Source organism: Scyliorhinus canicula, chromosome 13, assembly GCF_902713615.1.
Source record: "Scyliorhinus canicula chromosome 13, sScyCan1.1, whole genome shotgun sequence".
NCBI classification, from domain to species: domain Eukaryota; kingdom Metazoa; phylum Chordata; class Chondrichthyes; order Carcharhiniformes; family Scyliorhinidae; genus Scyliorhinus; species Scyliorhinus canicula.
In genome coordinates this window covers 66,354,526-66,380,618 of record NC_052158.1, presented here as the reverse complement: position 1 = coordinate 66,380,618, position 26,093 = coordinate 66,354,526, and the positions used below count along the sequence as shown (strand labels likewise).

General features: G+C 44.0%; 1 protein-coding gene across 1 annotated transcript; it reads right to left on the bottom strand.

Annotated features, from left to right (window-relative positions):
* On the bottom strand, positions 1-26,093 carry ppp1r7 (protein phosphatase 1, regulatory (inhibitor) subunit 7; the record flags this gene model as incomplete). Its single annotated transcript, XM_038815787.1, has 8 exons — positions 1-3,467; positions 7,095-7,181; positions 13,918-14,022; positions 16,207-16,323; positions 20,293-20,455; positions 21,244-21,374; positions 23,646-23,711; positions 26,031-26,093. Coding segments are annotated over 8 exons (909 nt in total), but the record flags the coding sequence as incomplete, so codon positions are not given.

Sequence of the window (26,093 nt, the reverse complement as noted above, 5' to 3'; positions counted from 1 at the left end):
TTTCTAACTGTGCAGGAACTTTATTTACAGAGTTTTATACAATGTTATAGAATGTCAACACCATGTTTTAGCAATATTACGTAGTACTACCGCTGGTCTCAGAAGCCACTTTCTGCTATTGATCAGGCACCATGTAGAACAGTAATGGCAAGTTTGACGAAAATTTCTGGGTCACATTTCAAGGGCACATTTACTGGGCATATCTGTTATTGGGTAAAATGACAGAAGAGCAATCAGTGGCAAATGGTAAAAAAATATATAAAACTAAAGGAAAAAGTAAGCAAAAATGTAAAATGCAGCACAATCCTGGAAAAGAGGAAAGTTGAAGAACAGCAAACAGTGATAGATAGTAAGAGCATGAAAATAAACATGCAAGGTATATTAAAATCAACAAAAACTTTAGCATTAGGAAAAAGAGTGGTTACGGACAATGTGGGTTGTGATATTGTCAAGTAAGAAAATATCAAATGTGCTGAATTACTTGCATCAATATTTACAGTAGAGTAAGTGATCCAAATGGCAGACATCCCAAGGAATCAAACATTGCATCAGAGACAGCGACTCAACAAAATTAAGATAAACAAAATTAGTAATGAAGCAAATAATGGCACTAAAGAGTAACAAATTCCCAGGACCAGATGGTTTCCATCGCAGGGTTTTAAAGGAAGTAGGTGAGAACTTTGTAGGTGTTCTAACAATAATCTTTCAAATCTCTCTCAGTTCAAGCACCATCCTTTGAGATAGGAAAATTACACATTTTTAAGAAAGGTGATAATGGGGAAACAAGGGGTCGACAGACCAGTTAGGCAAACATTTGTTGCTGGAAAATTGTTAAAGTGTCTACAATTAAGGATAGACTGACTGAACACCTTGAAAAGTTCCAGCTGATCAGAGAAGGTCAGCATGGAGACCAGTTGGATTAAGATCATTCCTGGTAATACTGATTTAATTTTTTGAAGAGGTGACCATAGTAGTAGAGGGAAAGCCTCCCGATGTTATTAATATGGACTTCAGGAAGGTATCTGATAATGTCCTGCACAAAAGATTGTTAGTTAAAGTTGAAACTCATTGAATTGGAGGAATATTGTTGACCTGGTTAGGAAATTTGCAGAGTGTTAGCAGACCGAAAGTGGGGCTAATGAGCAAGTACTCTAACTAGAAGAATGTGACCAAGTGTCCCACAAGGATCAGCCATTCATTATGACTTGAAGATTAGGTAGCATTGTAAGCAATGTAAATTGAAATATAAAATTAAAGCTATTGGTAGATTTGGTGAATAGGCAGAACTGTGACAAATGAATTTCAATGTCATCAAATGTGAGGTCATCCACTTTAGACACAAGGATAGAACAGAAAAAACACTTTCTAAATGGTGAAAAGATAGGACTGAGAGATCCAGGTACTGATTAAAATGTCATGAACAGAAAATACTCAAAGACTAATTGGAATGTTGGTTTTCACATCCAAAGGAATAGCACACAAGGGGATGGAAGTTATGCTACACTGGTTAGACCACATTTTGGCAGTTCCGGGCACTACTCATTAAGGAGGACAGATTAGCCTTGGAAGGAGTGCAAGTAGGTTCACCAGAATGATATATGGACTTCAAGGAATAAATTAAAGGTAGAGATGACATAAACTAGAATTATATACCCCAGCATTTACAATGTTAGTGTCTCTTGAAACTTTGATCAAGCTTAAGGGAAACAAATAGGGTAGACAGAGATAAACCATTTCTACTGGTTGGGGGGGAAAGAGAGAGAGAGAGAGAGAGAGAGAGAGAGAGATGGTAAAAGATTTCATAGATTTTTGTTCTCCAAATGTATTAAGGGAAATAGGGCAACAGCAGGCATATGGAATTAAGACTATAGATCAGCCGTGATCTCACTGAATAGCGGAACAGTCATGAAGGGCCAAATTGCCTACTAGAGAGAGAGACAGAGAAGAGAAAGAAGATTCCACCTCAACTCTTAAACTTCCTGGACATCTGAATAAGATTGTCAAATTAGTCTTTGCACTCTGATGCCGACATCCACTAAGAACTGGATTGGAACAAGTGAATTTCATTCTACATAGCAGGTTGACAGCTAATAAATAGGGACTGCTATTATGATGAACTGGATTTGAAATCACGTTCCAGATATTAAAGATGAAAGTGCAACACTTTCCCAGAAAGATTCTTTTTTTTAATTTAAAGGGATAATATATAAAAGGGGTCACTTGCTCTGATCGCTCCTGAAGGCTTGCAATATAAAACACTTTACCAATGCCAAGACGACTCAGACATCAGAGTTCTCCAGGCCCTCAACATTGTCAGCTTGTCGCTCTCAACATTGTAAAAGGGGAGTTGGGGACAAAACCGTTTTCATTCCTTCATCCATTACCACTACGCAGGTCAGGGGCAACATAATCCCTTCTCACTCCCTTTGTAATGTGCCAAAGAGGGCAAACTTCTGTGAACTCTCACACCAGCCATGTCTATTACCAATCTAATTCCAATGTGGGGACCACGTCATTTCCTGACATTCCTAGTATGAGCTGGTTCAGAGGAGGTGCATAGCAGAGGGTGGGTGCCTATGGAACAGACCCTGCTTCTACACAAAAGGAGACAAAATATTGCTCAGGTAACCTACACACCAATCATTACATTGGACGGGAAGGAGGAGAAGAATCAGGAAATAAGAGAGCAAAGAATGAACACTTAATTTTGCATGCCTTATTGCGAATGCGTGAATTGAGAGATTTGAAAACAAGTTGTGTCCATACAACGGGAGCAGCATTATGTACTCCGCTAACATATCGCTGGCGGTCTGCAATACTGCCCGTTATTGGAAAGCTCCTGGTTATCGCCCCACTTGAAATGGTTAACACCATCAAAATAATCTACACACTCTTCTGAGACCATTCAGTACCACATTTGCGAAAGGGAGAGCCGATCTACCTCCATTTCTCATGGAATTGCAGACCATACAATGGGTAAAGTCCATGCATTTCAGTGCTTTTAATGTTCATACCTTACAAAAAAAAAAAATCAAACAGACTCATTTTCTCCTCACAGGCGAAGGATCAAGTTCTGGGTCACCTTAGAAACTGTGCAACGGCTGCAGTATACAAGATGAACAAACCAAAACACAGGAGCATGTTCATCAGACAGGAGTCAATAACAAAATCATGCATCGGGTTATTTAGCTATAATTTAGTGCTTTTATCAAATACTTTTAAGAGCCTCAGTCAAGTAAAACACATGGAGTTCCCTCCAAATGAGTCAGTGATGAGGAGTCGCTCTCCGTTCAGAATCGGATAAAGGTCGCATCGATCTGTCGCACAGAGGGGAGGGACAAGATTACTTTCCGCCGATAATGTGGGTCCTTTTGCAGCGGGTTACCCTCAAGATACACGGTCTGTAGATCTTTAGCATTCTTCAGCTCATCAAGGTCACTCCAGTGCTCGATTAAATTATCATTCATCTGAAAATTCAAGGCAGGGAAACTTTTCAAAACCCAAGGCAGACAAGACAATCTCAAGGTAGAATCTAATGCAGCGTGTTTCACAAACAATCTAAGGATGCATTATAAAATAATCTTGCTTCTGATCGAATTTGAAATAATCACAGGAGGCGGCCATTAGGCCCATAGTGCCCATGTTAAATTTTCAATAGAAGCTACGGTTCTAATTCCCATTCTTAGTGTGTCCCTTTCCTTGGGCACTACCTCACTCCTTCTCAATCACCTTCAAAACCATCCATCCTCGCCCAAATACTCACCAATCTCTTTGTAAACCATCAAAGTCCTTGTGTTCCAAGGACTATGTTCAAATGCCTCCAGTCTGGCTTCCACCCTGCTCATCAACAGGTGCTAACCAGATCAATAAATAATGTCCACCTTGATCGACTTGTGCATTACTCATCCTTACCTCAGTAGGATTATATATGAACAAGGAGGAGGCCATTCAGTCCCTCGAGCCTGCTCCATTTAATAAGATCATGACTGATCGGAGGGGAACCTCAAATCTGCACCCCGCCTACCGCCTAACCCCCTTTTGCTTATCATGAATCTATCCAACTCTGCCTAAAAGCATTGAAAAACTCTGCTTTCACCACCTTTTCAGGAAGAGTTCCAAAGACTCACGACTCTCAGAAAAATTTCTCTGCATCTCCGCTTTAAATAGGTGGCCCCTTACTCTTAAACGGTGACCCCGAGTTCTAGATTCTCCCACAGAAGGAAACATCCTTTCCACATCCACCCTGCCAAGTCCCCTCAGGATCCTATATGTTTCAATCAAGTCAACGCTTTCTCTTCTAAACTCCAGTGGATACAAGCCGAGCCTGTCCAACCTTTCCTCATAAGGCAACTCATCCATCCCAAGTATCAGTCTGGTGAACCTTCTCTGAACATTTACATTTTTCTTTAAATATCCTGACCAATCCTGTACACAGTACTCCAAATGTGGTCTCACTAGTGCCCTGAACAACTGAGGCATAAACTCCCTACTTGCCCTTCGATCTTGCCTGCTAGAATACAGCTCAACATCCCCAGCAATGCTTCTCTTCCTGCCCTCACATGGACATTTGAGAATTGCCCAAGGATCTTGGTGGGCTGCCTCTTTTATTGATATACTGCTTCACAGTAATAGACACCATACAATCAACAGTATTCTACTCTGCTACTCCATCATCACTTTCAGCTCCACAAAAAACTATGCTGCAGAGTTCTTCCTCTGGACCAAAACCATTCAGCTCCTACCATAAACTTTGCTCACTCACCTATGGCCCCAACTTTCTTTCAAACCATTTACTCAGGCTGAAGCAGAACATGAAAACTTGACAGCTCATTTGACTCAAATGTTATACCTAGTAGCAAGTCACATGCACCGCAGCCTGCTAGAGCTCTGCAGGCACCAAAATGTGTCCCCTCCCCCCACCTTTTCTTTATCACCCTTGGTTCAAATACTTAATTGCACTCCTTGCTGGCTTTCTATCCCTCACTAACACCAACTTGTCCAGAAAAAAACCACCCGCACTCTGTCCTGTACCAAGTTCCTCTTATTCATTATCTCTCTCTCCTCACTGGAGAATGGGGAACCAGTTGTGGTCAAAATAGTACTTTTAAATTGCTTCTCATCAAAGTCCTTGCCCGACCAATTGTTGTTAATTTTTTGGGGGTGACTAGGTTTGTAGATGAAGATAGAGGGATAGAGCAGATGATGTAGTCTAGATAGACTTTAGTAAGCTTTTGACAAGGTGCCACATGGGAGACTGATGAAGGCAAGAGCCCATGGGATCCAGGGCAATTTGGGAAACTGGTTCTAAAACTGGCTTAGCAGCAGGTGGTGATGGTTGAAGGCTGCTTTTGTGACTGGAAGCTTGTGTCCAGTGGTGTTCCACAGTGTTGGGTTCTGGGTCCCTTGCTGTCTGTAGTATACATTAATGATTTGGATGCAAATGTAGGAGGTATGATAAGTTCGTAGATGACACAAAAATTGGTTGTGTGGCAAATAATGAGGAGCAAAGCTTTAGATTACAGGACAATTTAGACAGACTGGTTAGATGGGCAGAAGAGTAGCAAGAGGAATTTAACCATTAAAAGTGCGAGGTATTCCATTTTGGGAGGACTAACAAGGCACGGGAATATACAATGATTGGCTGGCCCCTAGGAAGCACAGAGGATCAAAGGGACCTCAGTGTGCATGTCCACAGATCTCTGAAGACAGCAAGACAGGTAGATAAGGCGGTTAAGAAGGCTTACAGGATTCTTGCCTTTATTAACCAAGACACTGAATATAAGAGCAGAGAGGTTATGCTGAAGCTGTATACTCTGGTTAGGTCCAGCTGGAGTGCTGTGTGCAGTTCTGGTCACCACACTATATAGGAAGAAAGTGATTGCACTGATGAGGCAGCAGAGGAGATTCACCAGGATGTTGCCTGAGCTGGAGTGTTTCAGTTATCAAGAGAGACTGGATAGGCTGGGGTTATTTTCCCTGGAGCAGAGAAGGCTCAGGGGGGCCCTGATTGAGGTGTACAAAATTATGAGGGAGATAGGCAGGGTGCATAGGAAGGTACAATTCCCCTTAGTGGAGGGGTCAATATCTAGGGTGCACAGATTTAAGATAAGGGGAAGGAGATTTAGAGGAGACACGAGGAAAAACATTTTCACCCATAGAGTGATGAGAATCTGGAATTCACTTCCTAAAAAGATGGTAGAGACAGGAACCCTCATAATATTCAATAAGTATTTAGATGAGCACTTGAAATGCCATAGCATACAAGTCTACGGAGCAAGTGCTGGAAAATGGAATTAGAATAAGATAGTTGCTGCACGGCCAGCATGAACACGATGGGCCGAAGGTCCTTTTTCCGTATGTAAAAACACATGACTCTCTATAACTCTATGACCATCTCTGCAATCTCTCCCAGTCAAACATCCCCTCCAGTAAAATTTCATCCTCCCACTATTCTTTCACCTCCACCTTCAGTGACCAAATCTTCAGCCACAATTAAATACCTTTCCAAAACTGTAGACTTCTCCACTTGTCGTCTCCTTTTAGACCCTTAACACTGAATCATACAGTACAGGAGACCATCATTCTGCCCACTGTCCATTTGAAAACCAACTTTATTACTTTCACTTTATTATCTCAATGAGAATTTTCCCCATCTTGTCTAATTAAGGAACCTGTTTTTTTAAAACATTAACTATTTCAATAAGTTGCTCCTCTGCATCGAGAATTGCTTACATCACCTACAGTAAAGTGATGAAAATATACTTTCTTTCATCCTCATTTTTAACTGGGATTTGCAAGTTATGCTCATGACCCTACCCCCAACTAAGCCAAAATTCTGCAATTTTGTTTCCATAAAACACAATTTCCACCCCGTCTTAACATGCCAAAAAACTTTCATGTCCTTCAATACATTGCATATAGTGTATAACTGAACCTCGGGTCAGTGTGTAAAATTACATCCATTACATGCTCACTAATTTCAACGGGAAACCTGTTCCTCTAAAACTAGAAATTAATCTATTAATCTCTGGGGGGCTGGGGGAATGCCTCTGCGCATTGGAATGCTCATTAGAGGCTTGTTCAAACAAACCTACCCAAAATTCCTGAAGTTCTGTCAGGTGACTGATATTTTCAATCTTCTTGATCCTATTGGTTGCAATATCCAAAGTCGTTAACTTTTTCTGGAACAGAGAGACAGATGTGAAGCTCGGCAACACAGGTTCCAAATAGAAGTTATGCAGTTTACAGTAATGAGCTTTGATCACAAAACCAGATTCAGTCACACTAGCTTGTACAGGCACAGGTAGAGGGAAGTCATTCATTTAAAATCCATCACCATGGAGCTTGAAAGCCAAACTGTTGAAAAGCTAACTCAGAGAAGTTTCTCTTGATGTAGAGTGTTTCCACTCTCCACATGGAATCACACATTTACCGACATTCAGAAAGCTTAGGCTCCATGATGCCAGAGCCGGGTTTATAAATCCCTGGATATGCACAAAGATACTGGAGCGTTTATCCTGTTATCATCTAGGGCACTAGGGTTTGCAGACGTATCTGGTATTTTTGAATCTCTGAATGTTTTTAAGGTAGAGCTAGACAGATTCTTGATTAACGAGGGAGTGAAAGGTTATATGGTGTAGGCAGGAACTTGGGGTTGAGGTTACAATCAGATCAGCCAAGATCTTATTGAATGGCAGAGCAGGCTCGAGGAGCGAGTGGCCTCCTCCAGCTCATAATTTGTATTTTCGTACATATGTTTGTATGTAATTGAGTAGGAAGAGTCCCAGTGACAGACCTACCCCTCCAAGTCCCAATGATGAGCCCCGTGGGTTGATCAATCTATAGTGCCTTCAGAGTGGACGTACCTGGTTTAGATATCAATTTGCCACCAAGGGCTGGTTGAAAATTCCCATTCTCAGATTCTATCTTGATCCTGAACCGCAAAAGTATCATAGAATCTTTCGGCCCATCGCGTCTGTGCTGGTTCCCTGCAAGAGTAATTCACCTGGTACCACACTCCTATTCCGCCCCCTTCCAAGAACCCTGCAAATATTTCCTTTTCACATAATGATCCAATTTGCTTTTGAAAGCTACAATTCAATTTATCTCCACTCCATTCTCTGGCAGTGCATTTCAGATTCAAACCACTCAAAGCAGAATGAGGTCTTTCTTCATGTCACCATTGCTTCTTTTGCCAATTGCCTTAAAGCTGCATGCTCTGATTCTTCATTCATCCACCAATGAGAACACTTTCTCTCGATCATATCTCCTCTCAACCTTCTCTTTCCCAAGGAGTAAAACCACCAACTTCTCCAATCTATCCACAAGCTGAAGTTCTCATCTCGGCAACCATTGTTGCAAATCTTTCCACACTCTTGCCTTCCTAAAATGTGTGTTCCGAAATGGATGCAATACTGCAATTGAGGCTGAAACACTGTATTTCACAGGTTCATCATAAGCTCCTTGCTTTTGTAATCTGCCCCTATAAAGCCCAGGATCCTGAATGCTTTAAACTGCTCTCTCAATCTCTCCTGTCACCATCAAGGGCTTATGCACAAGTACCTCCAGGTCCCTCTGCTCCTGCACTCACTACAGAATCACACCCTTTATTTTATATGATCTCTCCCCACTCTTTCTTCCGAAAGAATCATATCTCTGCATTAAATTTCATCTGCCACTTGTCCACCCGTTTACACAAACCTGTCTATGCTCTTTTGAAGTTTAACATTATCCTCCCCACACTAGATAATGCTTTCAAATTTTGTACTGTCTGCAAATTTTGAATTTGTGCCCTGTACACAAAAGTCTAGGTCATTGCTATAGCTCAATAAGGTGGCATAGTGGTTAGCACCGCTGCCTCACAGCACCAGGGATCCGGGTTCAATTCCAGCCTTTGGTGACAGTCTGCATGGAGTTTGCATGTTTTCCCTGTGTGGATTTGCGCTGGGTGCTCCAGTTTCGTCCCAAAGATGTGCAGGTTAGGTGGATTACCCATGCTAAATTGCCCCTTAGTATCCAAAGATATGCAAGTTAGGTAGAGTTATGGGGATAGGGCTAGGGAATGGGCCTGGGTAGGGTGTTCTTTCGGAGGTTCGGTGCAGACTTGATGGGGCGAATGGCCTCCTTCTGAACTGTAGGGATTCTATGATCAGGAAGAGCAGGGGTTCTAACAGCAACCCCTGGGGAACACCACTATAAACACCCTTTCACTACTCTGTTTTCTGCCACTCAGCCAATTTCCTATCCATGTTGCTCCTGTCCCTTTGATTCCAGCAGTCTAATTTTGCTCACAAGTCTCTTGTGCGGCACTTTATCAAATGGCTTTTGGCATTACCCTCATCAACCCGCTGTTACCTTTTCAAAAAACTCCAGCACGTCAGCTAAATTACAATTTGCCCTTCAATCCATGCTGACTTTCATTAATTAACCTGCATTTGCTCAAGTGACTGTTAAATCTGTCTCAAATCACCATTTCTAAAAGCTTCCCCAATACCGAAGTTAGATGACTGGCTAGTAGTTGCTGGACTTATATTTTCACCCCTTTTTGAACAAGATTATGGCACTGACAATTCTCCAGTGCTCTGGCACCACCCCTGTACCAAGGGAGGATTGGAAGATTATGGTCAAAGCCTCACTTTCCTCAGTATTCTTGGGTGCTTCTCATCTGATCCTGGTGCCTAATGAACTTTAAGGACAGTCAGCCCATCAAATACTTCCTCTTCATCAACTTTAAACCAATAAAAGTATTTGAATATTTATTAATTAGTTATTACAGGACCAGCTCTAAACTTCTGTTGTATTATAGAGATGTGGCGTCAACTTCTATTTCAAAAACAAAATTAGGGAAAGAGCAAAATACAACCATACACCAATTGCATTTCCTTTGTGCAATGAGCGTATACCTGTAAACTACTTTCATACAAAGAACTGGTTCACAGCTTTGCTATAATCAATGTGAGGGAGAATTCTCTTATCTATGATTTATAAATGTGAGCATAGATGAAGTTACAACTATAAACAAGTACAATTGCAGACTAGAAAAGTATCCAGTAAGATTCAGATAGCGAGAGGTTGATGCAGAAAACTATGTACAAAATGCTAATTTGTATCTTTATGATCATAGAATCCCTATGGTGCAGGAGGCCATTCGGCCCATCGAGTCCACGCTGACCCTCTGAAAGAGCACCACCCAAGCCTATCCCAATAAACCCTTAACCTAACCTACACATCCCTAGACACTAAGGGGCAACTTAGCATGGCCAACCCACCCAACCTGCATATCTTTGGACTATGGAAGGAAACCATCGCACCCGGAGAAAATCCACAAATACAAGGAGAATGTGCAATCCATGTGGTGTGGGTATATCCACAGTACTGTTAAGGAGGGACAGTGAGGGAACAGTGATAAAGTCAGGATGGTAAGTGGCCTGGGAGGGAACCAAGTGGTGCTGTTCCTGTATCTGATCCCCTTGTCCTAGATGGTAGCCATGGGTTCGGAAGGTGCTGTCTAAGGATAATGGATTTTATACAGAAATACAAGAGTAAAGACGAATGTACAATTTTAAGATAGAAACAAAATTGTCAAAAGTATTTTTTACAGCTGTTAACCTTGGCTCAGTTGGAACACCCTCGCCTAGGTCAGAGTGTTCAATATTTACTCCAGGTTGACAATTTAGTGGAGTACGGAGGGATTGGTGCAAAGTTAGAGGTGTTATGTTTGGAACGAGATGTTAAACAGCAATGCTGTCGCCCTCCACAGGAGGTAAAAGTCTCCACAGCACAACTGGAAGATCAAGAGTTTTGTGCGCTCTGGTCAATGTTTATGCGTCAACCAACACCCCAAAAAATGATTACAGTCAAATATTTCTTTGATGTTTATGGAGCCTCACTATGTGGAAATTGGCTGCTGTTTCCCACAATGGCAGCTACACGAGAAGACTTGGCTGTGAAGCCCTTGCGAGCTAAGGTACTATCGAAATGCAGGTTCATTCGCTTGCTCCTTTCATCTTTCATTCAGAAAACACACGTCACCTGAAGACTACACCACACTCTGTAAAGTCTCAGTGTATATTAACATCCATCCGTGGACTTCCGGTGGCAGCTATGAGGGAGTAGGTCGCACATTTGGTGGCTCCCGTTTTGGTCGGACCTTTGGACCTTTTCCCCTGACTTTTTTGCACTTTTGAGCGCGGAACTGGAAAGCAATAGTACTCAGGCACAGGACCCATACAGAATTGTATGGACCTAAGAAGCCGGAGGGACCGTAAACATGAGAAGAAGTGGTCGAGTAAGGGCACAGTGGAAGCTGAGAGAGAGACCAACATGGCTGGTGTTCAGAGCAAGGAGCCGACAGCCAAGCCCACAATGGAGCAGCTGCTGCAGACTATGCAGGAGGGCTTTTTGGCTTTGAAGCGTGACAACTTGGAGCCGCTTCAGAAGTCGATTGATCGGATGGGAAAGAGGCTGGATGATCAGGCTGAGAAGCTCCAGCAGTTGAAGAAATCAGTGGAGGAGCAGGCTGACTTTCAAACGGTGGCGGATGTGGAGATTCGGAGGCTGAGAGACCAGCAAAAAGTGCTTCTGGAAAGGCTGGAGGACCTGGACAACAGATCTCGCCGGCAGGACGTGAGAATCGTGGGCTTCCCGGAGGGGGCAGAGGGGCTAGACGCTGCCGCATATGTGGAGGGTATGTTTCAGAAGTTGCTGGAGAACGAGGTGTTCCCACGCTCGCCGGTGGTGGACAGGGCACACAGAGTGCAGGTGAGGCGGCTGCAACAAGAGGGACCCTCACGAGCGATGGTGGTACACTTTCACAGCTACCTGGACAAGGAACGGGTGCCGCAATGGGCAAAGAGCACGCAAAGTTGTATCTGTGACAATACCACCCTCCGCGTGTTTACCAAGATTTGAGCGCGGAGGTCGCCAGGAAGAGGGGAAGCTACAGGCAGGTGAAGGAGATACTGTATAAAAACAAGGTGAAATTCAGGCCGCTTTTTCCGGCGTGACTGTGGGTTATGGGTCAGCACCACTATTTTGAGGAACCCGAAGAGTCGATGGACTTCGTTAAGAAGCAAGGGTTGGCCCTGAGCTGAGGACGTTTGGACTCATGTTAGAGCTTTTATGTATATGTGGTGTCTCTCCCGTTTTGGGATGTATTTTTTTTTTTCTTGTTTTTGCGTGCTTTTTACGTGGTGTTCCTGAATGTTTCCTGTTTGGGCTCTTTGCTTAGTTGGAGTTTGGCTGGGGGGGAATTATTAAAGAAAATAGTTAAAAGGGGTGGGTTAAAATGGATGCTTCAGGGGAACTGTGTGTAATTCTTTTTCTCTGTGCCTGTATGGGAAGGACTGAAGAGTGCCTGTTATTTCTTATCTCTTTTTTTCTTCTTGTTTAACTTGAATTGTGCTATTGTGGGGGTTGTTTATGACTTGTATAGTGTGTTTGCTCAAGTAGGGCTGAACTGGGGAAGTGGTGTGGAGGGGTCGGGTGGAGGGGTGACTGGGAACAATGGATGGGAGACAGGCTGGTGCCGAGGCTGGGAGCCCCAGGCTAGCTGAGTGCAGCTAGTCAACGGGAGCCAAGGTGGGGGGTGTCCATATAGTGAGATTAGAGCAGGGGTTAGATAACAGGATGGTGTTGCTGGGGGGGGGGGGGGGGGGGGGGGGGGGGGGGGGGGGGGGGGGGGGGGGGGGGGTTTGTTCTGCTGACAGGGATGGATACTGGGCATGGTAACAGCGAGGAGGTCATGGGTGGATCCGGCCAGGAGGCCAAGGAAACGAGATAGCTGATCAGCAAGGGGGGGGTATTCGATCGTATCTTCGGATCTGGGACCAGTGGAGGAGGCATGTACGGGAGGTAACGGCCCCAATCTGCAGCAACCACCGATTTGCCCCGGGGAACATGGACGGGGGGGTATTCGACTATGGAGGAGCGCAGGGATTGAGGATCGGGGATCTGTTCCTGGAAGGGAGCTTTCCGAGCATGAGGGCGCTGTAGGAGAAATTTGGGCTGGCGAGAGGGAACGACTTTAGATACCTGGTGAGGAATTTTGTATGCAGACTGGTGCAGTCCTTCCCAAGTGAATGGGAGCTGAGAGCTCGGGGGGGGGGGGGGGGGGGGAGAGAGAGAGAGAGAGAGAGAGAGAGAGAGAGAGAGAGAGAGAGAGATTAGAGAGAGAGAGGGAGAGAGAGAGAGAGAGCCCGGAGCCAGCTAACCATGTAGACATGTTCTGGTCGTGCCCTAAACTCAGGGGGTATTGTCAGGGATTCGCAGATGTCATGTCCTGGGTACTGAAAACTGGGGTGGTAATGAGCCCGGAGGTGGCAATCTTTGAGGTTTCGGAGGACCTGAGAGTCCAGGAGAGAGAGAGAGCCCGGCGTTCTGGCCTTTGCTTCCCTGGTAGTCTGGCGACGAATACTGTTAGCATGGAGGGACACAAAGCCCCCGAGAGCTGAGGTATGGCTATCGGACATGGCGAGCTTTCTTGGCCTAGAGAAAGTCAAGTTCGCCTTGAGAGGTTCATTACTAGGGTTCACCCGAAGGTGGCAGCCATTTATTGACTTCTTCGCAGAGGAGTAAGTGTCAGCAGGTGGGTGGATGGTGGCAAGGGTAAAGTAGGGGGATATTGAGGCAGGTCCATGCGTGAACAGAGCCACGGTTTGCACTATGTTTAACTTGTAATTTGTGTCTTGATTTTTTTTGTACTGTACAATGTCACTTTTTCTATATGCCTAAAATACCTCAATAAAATTGTTTGTTTAAAAAAAAAACACCCATCCGTGGAGTCGAGGTGCAAAACTGTATAACACATGGCACTGCCTAGTTTATTAATAAAGATTTGGAATGCCTCAGTTCCACCCTTGTTACATGGATAAGTGTTAATTCTGAGCATCGACGGGAACATGTTGCACAGTGACTCACATTATTCTCCAAGCCTTCAATCACCTCTATGCCATTGTGACTCAGGTAAAGCTCCTGCAGGTTAACCAGGCTTTGCATCCCTTCGATCTTTGTCAGCCGATTACTCTGCAAGGAAAGATCACAGTGCATCAGAACCAATCATCAATGCTTAACTTGCATTAACAAGTAGTCAGTAGCAGATTAGTCACTGAAACTTCATTTCTGGTTAACTGGGCCCAAAACCATCAATGGGTTTCTCCTAAATAAACAGTCACGATTTCCACACAATTGTTTGCTGTTGGATCACTCCACTGATTGTACTACTGGCGTACAAGACACTGATTGTACTACTGGCGTACAAGGTTACTTAAGAGTTAAATGAACAAGAATCCAGCAAGTCTGAATAATGAGTCAACCTAGCTAATCATTATCATAGTTTATCATAGAAATTACAGTGCAGAAGGAGGCCATTCGGCCCATCGAGTCTGCACCGGCTCCCGGAAAGTGCACCCTACCAAAGGTCAACACCTCCACCCTATCCCCATAACCTAGTAACCCCACCCAACACTAAGGGCAATTTTGGACACCAAGGGCAATTTATCATGGTCAATCCACCTAACCTGCACATCTTTGGACTGTGGGAGGAAACCGGAGCACCCGGAGGAAACCCATGCACACACGAGGAGGATGTGCAGACTCCGCACAGACAGTGACCCAAGCCAGAATCGAACCTGGGACCCTGGAGCTGTGAAGCAATTATGTTATCCGCAATGCTACCGTGCTTTGCTCAGTGACTAAATTCCAAAGGAACTACTTGGTTTGAACACAGTGGGTAGTGAGTATTGTTACAACACCCTGGGCGAGTGCATGGTCAATTCGAGCCCCACAGGTCCCAGAGTACCAACATAAAAGTGAATTAACCAATTATTTGTATATAGTTTCTGAGATCTTTGACCCTTGTGTGCTCCAATGACTTACAGGCACCAGATTTGTAAGTAAAACACAATAACTGCTTATTTATAACAAGAACAGAGACAAACATATAGGGCGGGATTCTCCGAATGCGCCGTCCGGCGACCAGATATTCGTGCCAGAGGTCAATGGACGTTCACATGATCTGCATCCCGCCGCCCATAATTATCTTGTGGCGGGTTGGGCTGAAGAATCCAGCCCGTATTGGTGATACTAGAATAATGGCCTGCTAATCTAAATATTCCCCCGTTTATCGTCCCACCCTCTACCCAAGTACATACAAGACAGATGCACACAGAGTGGGAGGGGAAGGGTAAACAATAATAATAGGGATTAAAAATGGAAGAAAACGTAATGTGTCTTTGTTGCTGGTGTTGAAGCTTTGTAGTCGGCTATCTTCCCAGGACGCAGAGTGCTGTAAACCACCAGTCAAATTGGTTCTTCTGGCATGTGTATTCAATCAGAACTCTCAGGCTGTAAAATGTCCTCTGGGGAGTCACTTTCATTAAACTGGGCCTTGGCACTGAAGGTTCCCCTCAGATATGTTCAATTCTGACTGACCTCCACTTCCACCAGATGAAAAATGAAAATCACTTATTGTCACGAGTAGGCTTCAATGAAGTTCCTGTGAAAAGCCCCTAGTGGCCACATTCCGGCGCCTGTTCGGGGAGGCTGGTACGGGAATTGAACCGTGCTGCTGGCCTGCCTTGGTCTGCTTTAAAAGCCAGCGATTTAGCCCAGTGTGCTAAACCAGCCCTTCAGCTTCAATTAGTTAAGATTAGACTGCTCCACAAGGGAATTTAAAAGAAGGTTGTCAAGCAATCCAGCCTGCCTGCAGCTGGTCTGAATCGTCCTGTAGGTTTAACTGGCTGCGGTGCAGAGAGAGAGAAAAGCCTTTCCTTCAAGCCCTTAAAGAGATCATCAGGAGAGCGCGCGAGAGAGAGAGAGAGAGCAAGCGAGCGAGAGAAGAGAAGGGAAAAGAGAGAGAGAGAGAGAGATGAGAGAAAACAGAGAGAGAATAGAGAAACAGAGAAAGAGAATGCATTGTGGCTCTGCAAGCCTCTACATCAAAAGTGAAATCTAACTCTTCAAGATGGAGCCTGTGTGTGTCTTTCAGCATCGAGGGCCAATCAAGTCCCAGGAAATTAAAGTAGTTGACTGGCTGCGAGCTAAGTCCATCTGCCGGGGACATTTTGTTTTAGTCCATCCGAAGACATTTGTCCTAGCAACTGTCCAGGCATGCAAGTTATAAAGGCAAAGAATAACAGAAAATAAAGGAATACACAAGGAAAGCCAGGTTTAAACAGGAGTATCCGCATGCCTGGGGTCAGCGATTACCTGTATACTGAGGACAGTGAGATTCGTCAGCCCATCCAGGTTCTGCAATTTGGTGATTTTGTTTTTACCCAGAAACAAACTGCTGAGTTTCTTCAAATTTTCAATATTTTCTATAACCTGAAAAATTTACAAAGATTTTTTAAAAAATTACTACCACCCTCCTCTGCCCCATTGATATGAATTATGAATAGAACACATAAAAGAGAAGAGATAGGAGGATTAGGTCATTTCACCCCCTTGGGCCTGCTCAGACAGTCAATAAGATCATGGCTGGTCTGATTGTGGCCTCAACTCCACTTTCCTGCCTGACCTCCATACCCTCAACTCTGTTGTAGATCAAAACTCTAACTCAGCCTTGAACGTATTTATGACTCAGCTTCCACTACTCTCTGGGGTACAGAATTGCAAAGATTAATGACTCTCAGAATACATTTGTCCTCATCTCTGTCTTAAATGGCAGACCCCTCACTCTGAAACCATGCCCCCCTCGTTTTAGATTCTATGAGGGGAAATATCCTCTCAGCATCAATCCTGACAAGCCCCGCCAGAATCTCATGTTTCAATAAGATCACCTCTCATTCTTCGAACATCCAGTGTGAGCGGCACGGTGACGTAGTGGTTAGAACTGCTGCATCACAGCTTAGGGTTCAATTCCAGCCTTGCATGACTAAATGGAATATGCATGTGGTGTCTCCGTGTCTACGTGGTTTTCCTCCGGGTGCTCCGTTTTCCTCCCACAGTCCAAAGATGTGCAGGTTAGGTGGATTGGCCATGCTACAAATTCCCCTTAGTGTAGGTTAGGTCGAGTTATGGGGATAGGGCAGAGGAGTGGCCTAGGTAGGGTGTTCTTTCAGAGGATCAGTGCAGCCAGGATGGCTGGAGGAATTCTGTGGAATACAGTCTCAATCTTTCGTCATAAGACAATCATTTCATCACTGGAATGAGCCCAATGACCTTTTCTGAACTGCCTCCAATGCAAGTATAGATCATAGAATTTACAGTGCCGAAGGAGGCCATTCAGCCCATCGAGTCTGCACCGGCTCTTGGAAAGAGCACCCTACCCAAGATTAACACCTCCACCCTATCCCCATAACCCAGTAACCCCACCCAACACTAATGGCAATTTTTTTTGGACACTATGGGCAATTTATCATGGCCAATCCACCTAACCTAACCATCTTTGGACTGTGGGAGGAAACAGGAGCACCCGGAGGAAACCCACGCAGACACGGGGAGGATGTGCAGACTCCGCACAGACAGTGACCCAAGCCGGAGGGACCCTGGAGCTGTGAAGCCATTGTGCTATCCACAATGCTACCGTGCATTACCATCTAATATCCCTTCTTAAATAAGAATACCTAAACTCTATTCAGGTCGGCTCTTACCAACGTCCTGTGCAATTGTAACAAGAACTCCATCCTCCATGCAATCAAAACCAAATACTACCTCCCTCTCCTGCCCAGCACACCCTCTGGGAAATGTGGTTCACAATGTGACTGGAACAATCTGGATTTTATGGAGCACACCACCACCATTATCCTCCACTATACTAATCCTCGATTGACACTCGCGGCAGATTGAAAAGCCAGACATGTGCACAGATAGAGAGTCATTTCAATAGGTGAAAAATTTAATACAGATTTACCACGATCACAAATAGAAGCAACGCTCAATCCTAATGGGGTGCTGTTAAGTAACTTCAAATCAAAGCATCTAAAATCAGACAAGATCGACTTCCGGTGACGGTGGGTGGGAAGCAGCCGCACACTCGAGTGCTCCCGCTAGGGAATAGGAATTTCAGAGTTTTAAAAGTCAGCGCAGGAACTGTCAGGAACGTGGAGGCTGGAGCACTAGGGGCGGGCACATCGCTCATAGCAGAAGAAATGACCAAGGTGATGGCTGTGGAACTTGAAAAACAGTTCACAAAACACATGGAAGCGATGAAGGAAGAGATAGGGACAGTATTTGAAATGCTGGTGGAGGAGGCGATTGCCCCAGTGAGGGCGGCGGTATCAAGCGCAGCGGCGGAAGTGCGGGAGCAAAGTGAGACACTGAAGGAAGTGGAAGAGGCATTTTCGCAGCACAGTGATCAACTCACCTCGATGGGGAAGCAGTTGCGGAGGGTGATAGAGACCAACAAGGGTCTGCGAGCCAAAATGGAAGATCTGGAAAACAGATCCAGGCGACAGAACCTGAGGATTGTGGGTCTAAGGGGTGGAAGGCCCGAGGCCAGCGGAGTATTTTGCCACGATGTTGGCGAAGTTTTTGGGGGAGGGGGAGGATCCCTCCCAATATGAGCTGGATCAGGCTCATCGGTCGTGGAGGCTTATACTAAAGGCGAGTGAAGGGCAGCACGGTGGCGCAGTGGGTTAGCCCTGTTGCCTCACGGCGCCAAGGTCCCAGGTTCAATCCCGGCTCTGGGTCACTGTCCATGTGGAGTTTGCACATTCTCCCCGTGTTTGCGTGGGTTTCGCCCCCACAACCCAAAGATGTGCAGTGTAGATGGATTGGCCACAATAAATTGCCCCTTAATTGGAAAAAATTAATTGGGTACTCTAAATTTTTAAAAAAAACTAAAGGCGAGTGAGCCGCCAAGAGTAGTAACTCCGTGTTTCCGTAGGTATAGCGTGAAGGAGAAAGTCATGTGCTGGGCAAAGCAGAAGCCGGTGTTAGTGGGCTGGAGCTGGTATACGCATTACCAGGACTTTACGGTGGAGCTGGCGAGCTGGGTGAAGGCGGCACTGTACATCAGCAAGGTGCAGTGGGGCATAGTATATCCAGCTAAGTTGAGGGTGACCTACGAATCCAAGGACATTTATTTTGGGACGGCAGAAGCAGCGGAGGAGATTGCGAAGGCAGAAGGACTATGGGAGAATTGAGAAATGGTCGTGTACTGATGTAGCCTTATGTAACTTTATTTTTTCACTGCGTGAGGGGTTGGGGGGTGGACTGTATATGTCAATGGTGACCATTGCCGATTCCTGATTCCTTTTTCTTTTTCCTTTTTTTCCCCCCACCTTGGGAGGGTTTGTTTTATTTGATGCTTATATCGTCAGGTGGGCTGTTGTTCGGGGTGGTGGGAGAATGGGATTAATAAGGGGATTGACATTGTATTTGTTACTGTTTGTTGGGGTATAAATTCTGAAGAAAATGTGAAAATGGAGAATAAAAATATTTATTTTTTAAAAATCAGACAAGATCATCTAAAATCAGGAAACAGGCTTTCTTACAGAAGTCCTTAAGTTAAGGAACAAATTTGTGTCCCCTTTTCTCAGAGAGACTGCAGATTTGTTTCATAATCATCCAGCATATTCTGCAAGCAGCCACTTTTCATCCTAATGTAAGTGGAGCCACATGGGGCCTCGAAAAAATGATCTTACAAAAAGGAGTATCCTCACTTCCTAACCGAGCAAAGCCTCTCCACTAACTACAAAAGATCACAAAGAGTGGAATGGAGTACTCAATGGCTGAGAGTAGCTGCGATAACACCAGGGAAGCTCAACACCACCCACGGCAAAATAGTTTGTCTGATTGGCATCTTGCCACTGAGCTTGAGACGCACCCCTTCCAGCATCGGTACAATGTGGTTGGAGTATGCAATCCAGAATGAAGTGAAGCAACTCCTCAAACAATTTTAATAACACCTCCCAGTAACATAATTCTAGTGCCGAGAGGGACAAAAGCAACAATATCATGGCAACATAAATTGCTTCAGTTCCCCTCCAAGACAACCACCCTGATTTTGATGTATTTCATATCATCGTCACTGGATCAAATTCCCAAAACTCCTTTTCCCATGTCACTGTAAGAGCAGCATCACAAGGACTGCAGTCCACCACCATCTTTTCTGGCATTTCAATCAATTTTCCAAGCATCTGCTTATTTTAGAGCTTCCCTGTGAACAGTGCAAGGTTTAAAGTGCCCTCAGATACTCCTCGCATACAGCCAGTGGCTTTTAGCAGGATGGTGCGACTGAAGCAACAGGATAATACATTGTAATTACCTGCTGACCACCTCATGATCTTACAAAAAGGAGTATCCTCAGATGGTTACACTGCCCGAGCGACCATTCTGGTATGTACTTACCCGGATGCGATTTGAGCCAAGCTCCAACATCTCCAGCTGATCCAGGTGACCAATATTTTCTATTTTTGCGATTTTGTTGTTCACGAGGAAGAGCTTCTTTAGCTTGGTCAGAGACTCAAGAGCCTCAATTTTCCGCACAATGTTAAAGGAGAGATCCAAAATCCTGTATGGAAGCAAAGGGTACCAGGAAAATACTTCAGTTCTGCAGCACAATGAAGACTTCTGTCTCTGCAGTGCGCAGACAGTGCCTCCAGGTGAAATGCTGAACCAGGTTAAGAAGAGAAAAGCTATGAGACAGCATGAAAAGTTTAGGTTTTCTCCAACCAAACAAAGGCTTTATAAACTGCTGGCCCCTTTTGTGATATCCGATTATGCTCCCCTCAGCATCTGGGATCTGTGCTACGGTTGGACATTGATGCCAAACCAACCCCTGGGAATTGCCCCCCATTCCAAGGAGTCCCATGGACGTTCACAGAATAATGGCAGTTCACAGCTATAATATAATGAAGGAGAAGTTGCAGTAGTTTCTGTAACTACAGGCTTCAGGGTGCTGCAGGTTTTAAAAACTTGTCGATGATAACAAACTTAAGAGGTTTGGCAAAAACATTAAGAATCACACCAATACCACAGGCCATAAGCCAGCAGAATGGGCAGACAAGTAGCAGCTAGAATTTAATTTGCATTTTGGCAGAATGGATAGGAAGAGGCAATGTAGACTTAATGGCAGTTCCAAAGAAGTGTGCAGAAAAAGATGGAGCTGTGGTGAGGGTAGATCACTGATCTTTAAAGGCATTAGGACAGATTGAGAGAGTCATTAGAATAGCATATTGGGCTTCAGAAAGTAAGGAGGATATCCAGAGCCCTTTGAAAGCTCTGGTTAGGCCGGGACTAGAATACTGCATCCTGTGCTGGTTGCCACTAAAAGAATAGATTTATGTTTTTCATACTTACTCAAGGTCCTTCAATGTCTGGAGATTTTCTAGTTGATTGATCTGGTTGTCATACAGATCTAACTCTCGGAGTGTTAGCAGATGCTCAAGTTTCTCAATGGTCTTGATAAGGTTCTGACGAAGACACAGCACCTAGAATAAACCCAGAGATCAGGGTGGATTTGTAAGCGGGACATTCTAAAATTAAGCCCATTTACAAAATTACATTTGCAGTAATTTTACTAGGTGCTAGACCACTCTTGCTAGCGTACCAGAATAAACGTTTAAATAAACATCAGATGTAAAAGGGAAAAGAGACAGCCAACAATGAAAGCAAGGAGGTTGGGCTGGATTGGCAGGTAATTAATTTACTAACTGACATGGTGACATTCTGGTGAAATAAATTCAATGCTACACAAGTCTTTACCTTGATTGAAGGCGCGCGTATACACACACACACACTTCACACCTTTCTATGATTTGCCAGTGACTGTTAAATTGATAGTATCTTAAAAACATATATGACAACCAGCTATTAATAACAATTCGGTGCATCAGAATGTGGAGCAGTCAAGAATAAAATTTCCTTAAATGATACGATGTGCGATTCCATTGCTATTGGTGCATTTCCTAGCTGATGGTCAGCACAGACTACAATGATGTGTGCCTACTTACATTGACTTAAGTCAACCCAGCAGTAGGTAAGGACTTAGTCATGGGATCTACTCATTGTCTTACCAACTCTGGCACTAATACAAAGCTTGCAATTTGTTGCAATCTTTAAAGCTTCTTTTGCAATTAAAAACTAGCCTCTGGGAACTAACACAAATGGGAGAAATGCCTGTCAGAAAAGTGGAAGGACAACACTATTGTTGATACCTGTCAAACTGACTGGCCTAGCCAAAATTCTAGACTCACAAAGTAACTGGGAATAGAAGGGCAGAGTTGGCCAAGTGTTCATATCGGAAGTCATGGGATGGTGAATGTTAGCATTCAACCTTCTCCTTTCTCTGGTTCACAAGTCCCAGTCAGCATGAACACTTTTATGGGGAAGCACACAAACATTAATCCTTAACATGCCAAGTTGTCCAAGGTTTTCGGAATTCTCTAACCCACAGGGCTGTGAAAGCTCAGTCATTGAGCACGTTCAAGGCAAAGATTGATATGGGTACTATTGACATCAAGGGATTATGGGGTTCATGCGGGAAAATGCCGTTGAGGTAGTAAACGATCAGCTATGATCTAGGCGAGTAATGGAACAGGCATGAGGTGCTGACTGGCCTACCTCTGCTCCCATGTTCCTATGATCAATAATTTAGTTGCGTTGAAAATAAAGATCAACACTGCAAATTGCAATGATTAATTTTATATCATATTTGTGGGTTTTGACATGTAGCATTTTTTTGGAACTATTTATAGTTTTGGGTGGGAAAAGGTTTGCATAATTTGTTGAACACATTTCCGCCTTATTCCTGCTGCGTGGGAAATTTTCCAGGGTGGGTTTTTTTTGGGGACTCGAGTCGGCTTCAGCTTCTGACTACTGAACCATCAAGGTTTACATCAGCATTCCTGAGCAGTGACCTGTTCAAACAAAGCAGACAGCAATAGATCCAAATTTAGAACCTACCCTGGACCAGAAATGTGCAACATACAAACAGTGAACAGGATGTCAATGGAACACATCAAAAAAGCACACTTTAGAGGGATGCTAGGGCATAGCTTGAGAATTAAATGCTGATCTCAACCAGGACACACTCTGTCAGAAGCTGGCAATGAGTCCCAACATCCTGGAAAGAATCGCCACATAGCAAAAGGCAGTGACAGGCAGAAATTCTGCTTATCACAAGGACTGAAGGGAACACTGAAGTGTCATAAGGTATTGGCAGGCCCTCGCAGTTGGCAAAACAGAACTGAGAATTTTACTTCACTCTTTCACAAAATGCTTGGCAGGGGTTGAGGTGAGGTGGGTGGCAGAGAAGGGGGATGAATTAAGTGGCCAAGTTGTTATAGTTACAAAAAAAAAAAATGCTACATACAGGCATTCTGATGTTGTTGAGTTTTGAATATGATTAGAGTAAATTCCTAATCTCAGCCAGGCAGCAGATTCCCAACATGCCAATGTCTAACCTCATGCATTCCATTGAAAGAATTACTATGTGAGCGGAATATAGGTTGGGGAAGGCACTGAGCAGAGATTGTGTCGGAGAGGGAATATAACGAACAGAGGTGGCGGAAGTACTAAAACAGGGATTATAGCAAATCACATCAGTACAGGAGATTTTACTGTCAATACGCACAAAGGTCTTTCCCTACCACATCAGGAAGCACTATCCAGGTATCACAATGCTGTTACAGCATCTACTCAAGAGGTGCAGAGGAGGTAAAAGAATTAACTATTACACTTGGCATGTCAGCTGAACTCACCTTCACCTTTTTCAGTACATCAAGTCCTTCTATTTTTCCAATTCTGCAGTGGTTGAGATCAACATCCTAGTAAAGCATAAAATAATCAGCTGTGTTAAACGGAACAAAACTACTCACAAATCTATCATCCCAAATGTTCAATAGGAATGGGAGAGAACAAGAAATGGTATTGTTTATATGGCAACCTCAAATCCTTTCACATACTATTTACTTTGAAAATCATTGATTTACCCAAGCATCTACGGTAATGCAGAGCCAAGGTCCTGCAATGAGTAATGAGGGACTCATGATTCAATTAAACCTTTTGTTCTAAAATAACCCACTTAAAAAATAAAAATAAGCCTCAGGCTCCTATTAAGTGTGCAATGCACCATCACCTCACCAGAGAGAGTGGCTGGAACAAAAGCACAAACAGTTATCATTTCAAACAAAACACCCTGCGTTGACAGACCTGAAAGTCAGTCACTGAAGTGAGTCAGTTATGGTTCAGTTGGTAGCACTCTCGTTTTAGTTAGGTTGTGGGTTCAAGCTCCACTCCAGAGATTTGAGCACAAAATCTAGGCCGACACCCCAGTGAGGCACGGAGGAACTGTCAGACAGGTCCTCTTTCAGGTAATACATTAAACCAAGGGCCAGGGTGTATTTAAAAACTAAGCATGCACTATTTAAAGAGCAGGGAGCCAGTGCCCTGGCCAATATTGATCCCTCAAATACAACCAAACACAGATTACCAGGTTAATATCACGGTGTTGTTCATCAGACCTTGCTGTATGCAAATTGGCTGCAGCATATTTTACAATTAGTGAGAGAATATTTCACAATATTTCATTGGTTGCAAAGCACTGAGAAGTTAGCGAGAGGTCCTCGAAGTGAAAGTCTTTTTCTCTTGAAAGCGCTGTTTACTGCTCCACAATCTGAACAGGGCAAGGATATATTCGGATGCTAGTTTAGTCCAGCTTATCTACAAACTGGCATTTAAACTGGGAATTTTATGTTACTGCCAGCAACACAAAATTAAACACAATTTTCCAAATTAAAAATGAGTTATACCATTATTGTATTATTGATTTCACTATCAGCTATGCAAAATAGTATCTGGTGCATTTTGAAGTTACAAAACCTCAGTAAGAACATTTTTCATTTATTATAAACAATATTATGCCTCAGAGTGCAAGATCACCAGTCTCAAACCAGTGCACCTGAGCAGGAGTACACTACCTGACAGACTAATCAGATCACTCCTTACTCCAACTTGCTCTTGTGATACAGCCCAGTACTGGGAACAGGATCACGGGCCTCAAAAGGGAAACACCCTACTGACTGCAGGGTTGATGCACATCTGGTACATGCAAGCAACAGATAAGGAACTGCTCGATCAGATTACTTCATGCATTGCGCAGGTGTGCCCCTGGGAGATGTGGTTAATGAAAGACCAAAGCCAGCAATAGAGATGAATCACCGAGAATCACATTTACAGCACATTAGAGACTAATGGTTTGAAGATCTACTTGAAAGGCCTTGGACAAAACGTTGTGCGCCAAGAATATCAACGGGTGAATCTTCAAAAGTAACTTGGATAATATTGGGAAAGACTCACTTGCTAACATTTTAGAAAACTGTGGGCCTTAGCTCCAATCAACCGATACAGATGTCTGTGTGTGCTCTATAGTAATAAGCATAATTGTTCAAGTGAATTCACGAATGGCTTAATCTCCTTCTCCAAGGATCCACAAATGTAAATTTCTTCACCTGAACAGCATCTTAATGAGCAAGACAGCACATTGCCATTGCCACAGACCTATCTGGCTAAAGGACCTTCAGGGATTTGGTGCTGCAAGTGAGGACAAGGCAAGAACCCACATTCCGCCATGAGCTGTAACCGTGCGAGAAGGTCCCAGGGGCTTCCAAGGGCAGAGAACAGTCAACAGTGGTAACTAGCTTCACTCAACGGCAACAAATGCATGAAAATAACAAACCCAGGGTCGCACAGTGGTTAACACTCTGGCTTCACAGCGCCAGGGTCCCAGGTTCAATTCCTGGCTTGGGACACTGTGCGCAGTCTGCACCTCCGGGTACTCTGGTTTCCTCCCACAAATCCCGAAAGATGTGCTGTTAGATGAATTGGACACTCAATCCTCCCTCTGCACCCAAATAGGTGAAGGAATGTAGTGACTAGGGGCTTTTCACTAACTTCATTGCAGTTATAATGTAAGCCTACTTGTGACAATAATAAAGATTATAAAAGATTATAAATCCTCCATGACACCCTCCTTAAAAGACAAAACAAAGTAACTATACCAGGCGCCCCAACAATACAGGCTGTGTAATCACAACTTGTATCTTCAATCTACAAGGTAGCAAAACTCCTTTTAAAAAGTGACTTACCTCCGCTTCAGGATCTAAAATGATGGTGTCGATATCAACTGGAGTGTCTGGCTCTCCTGAAAT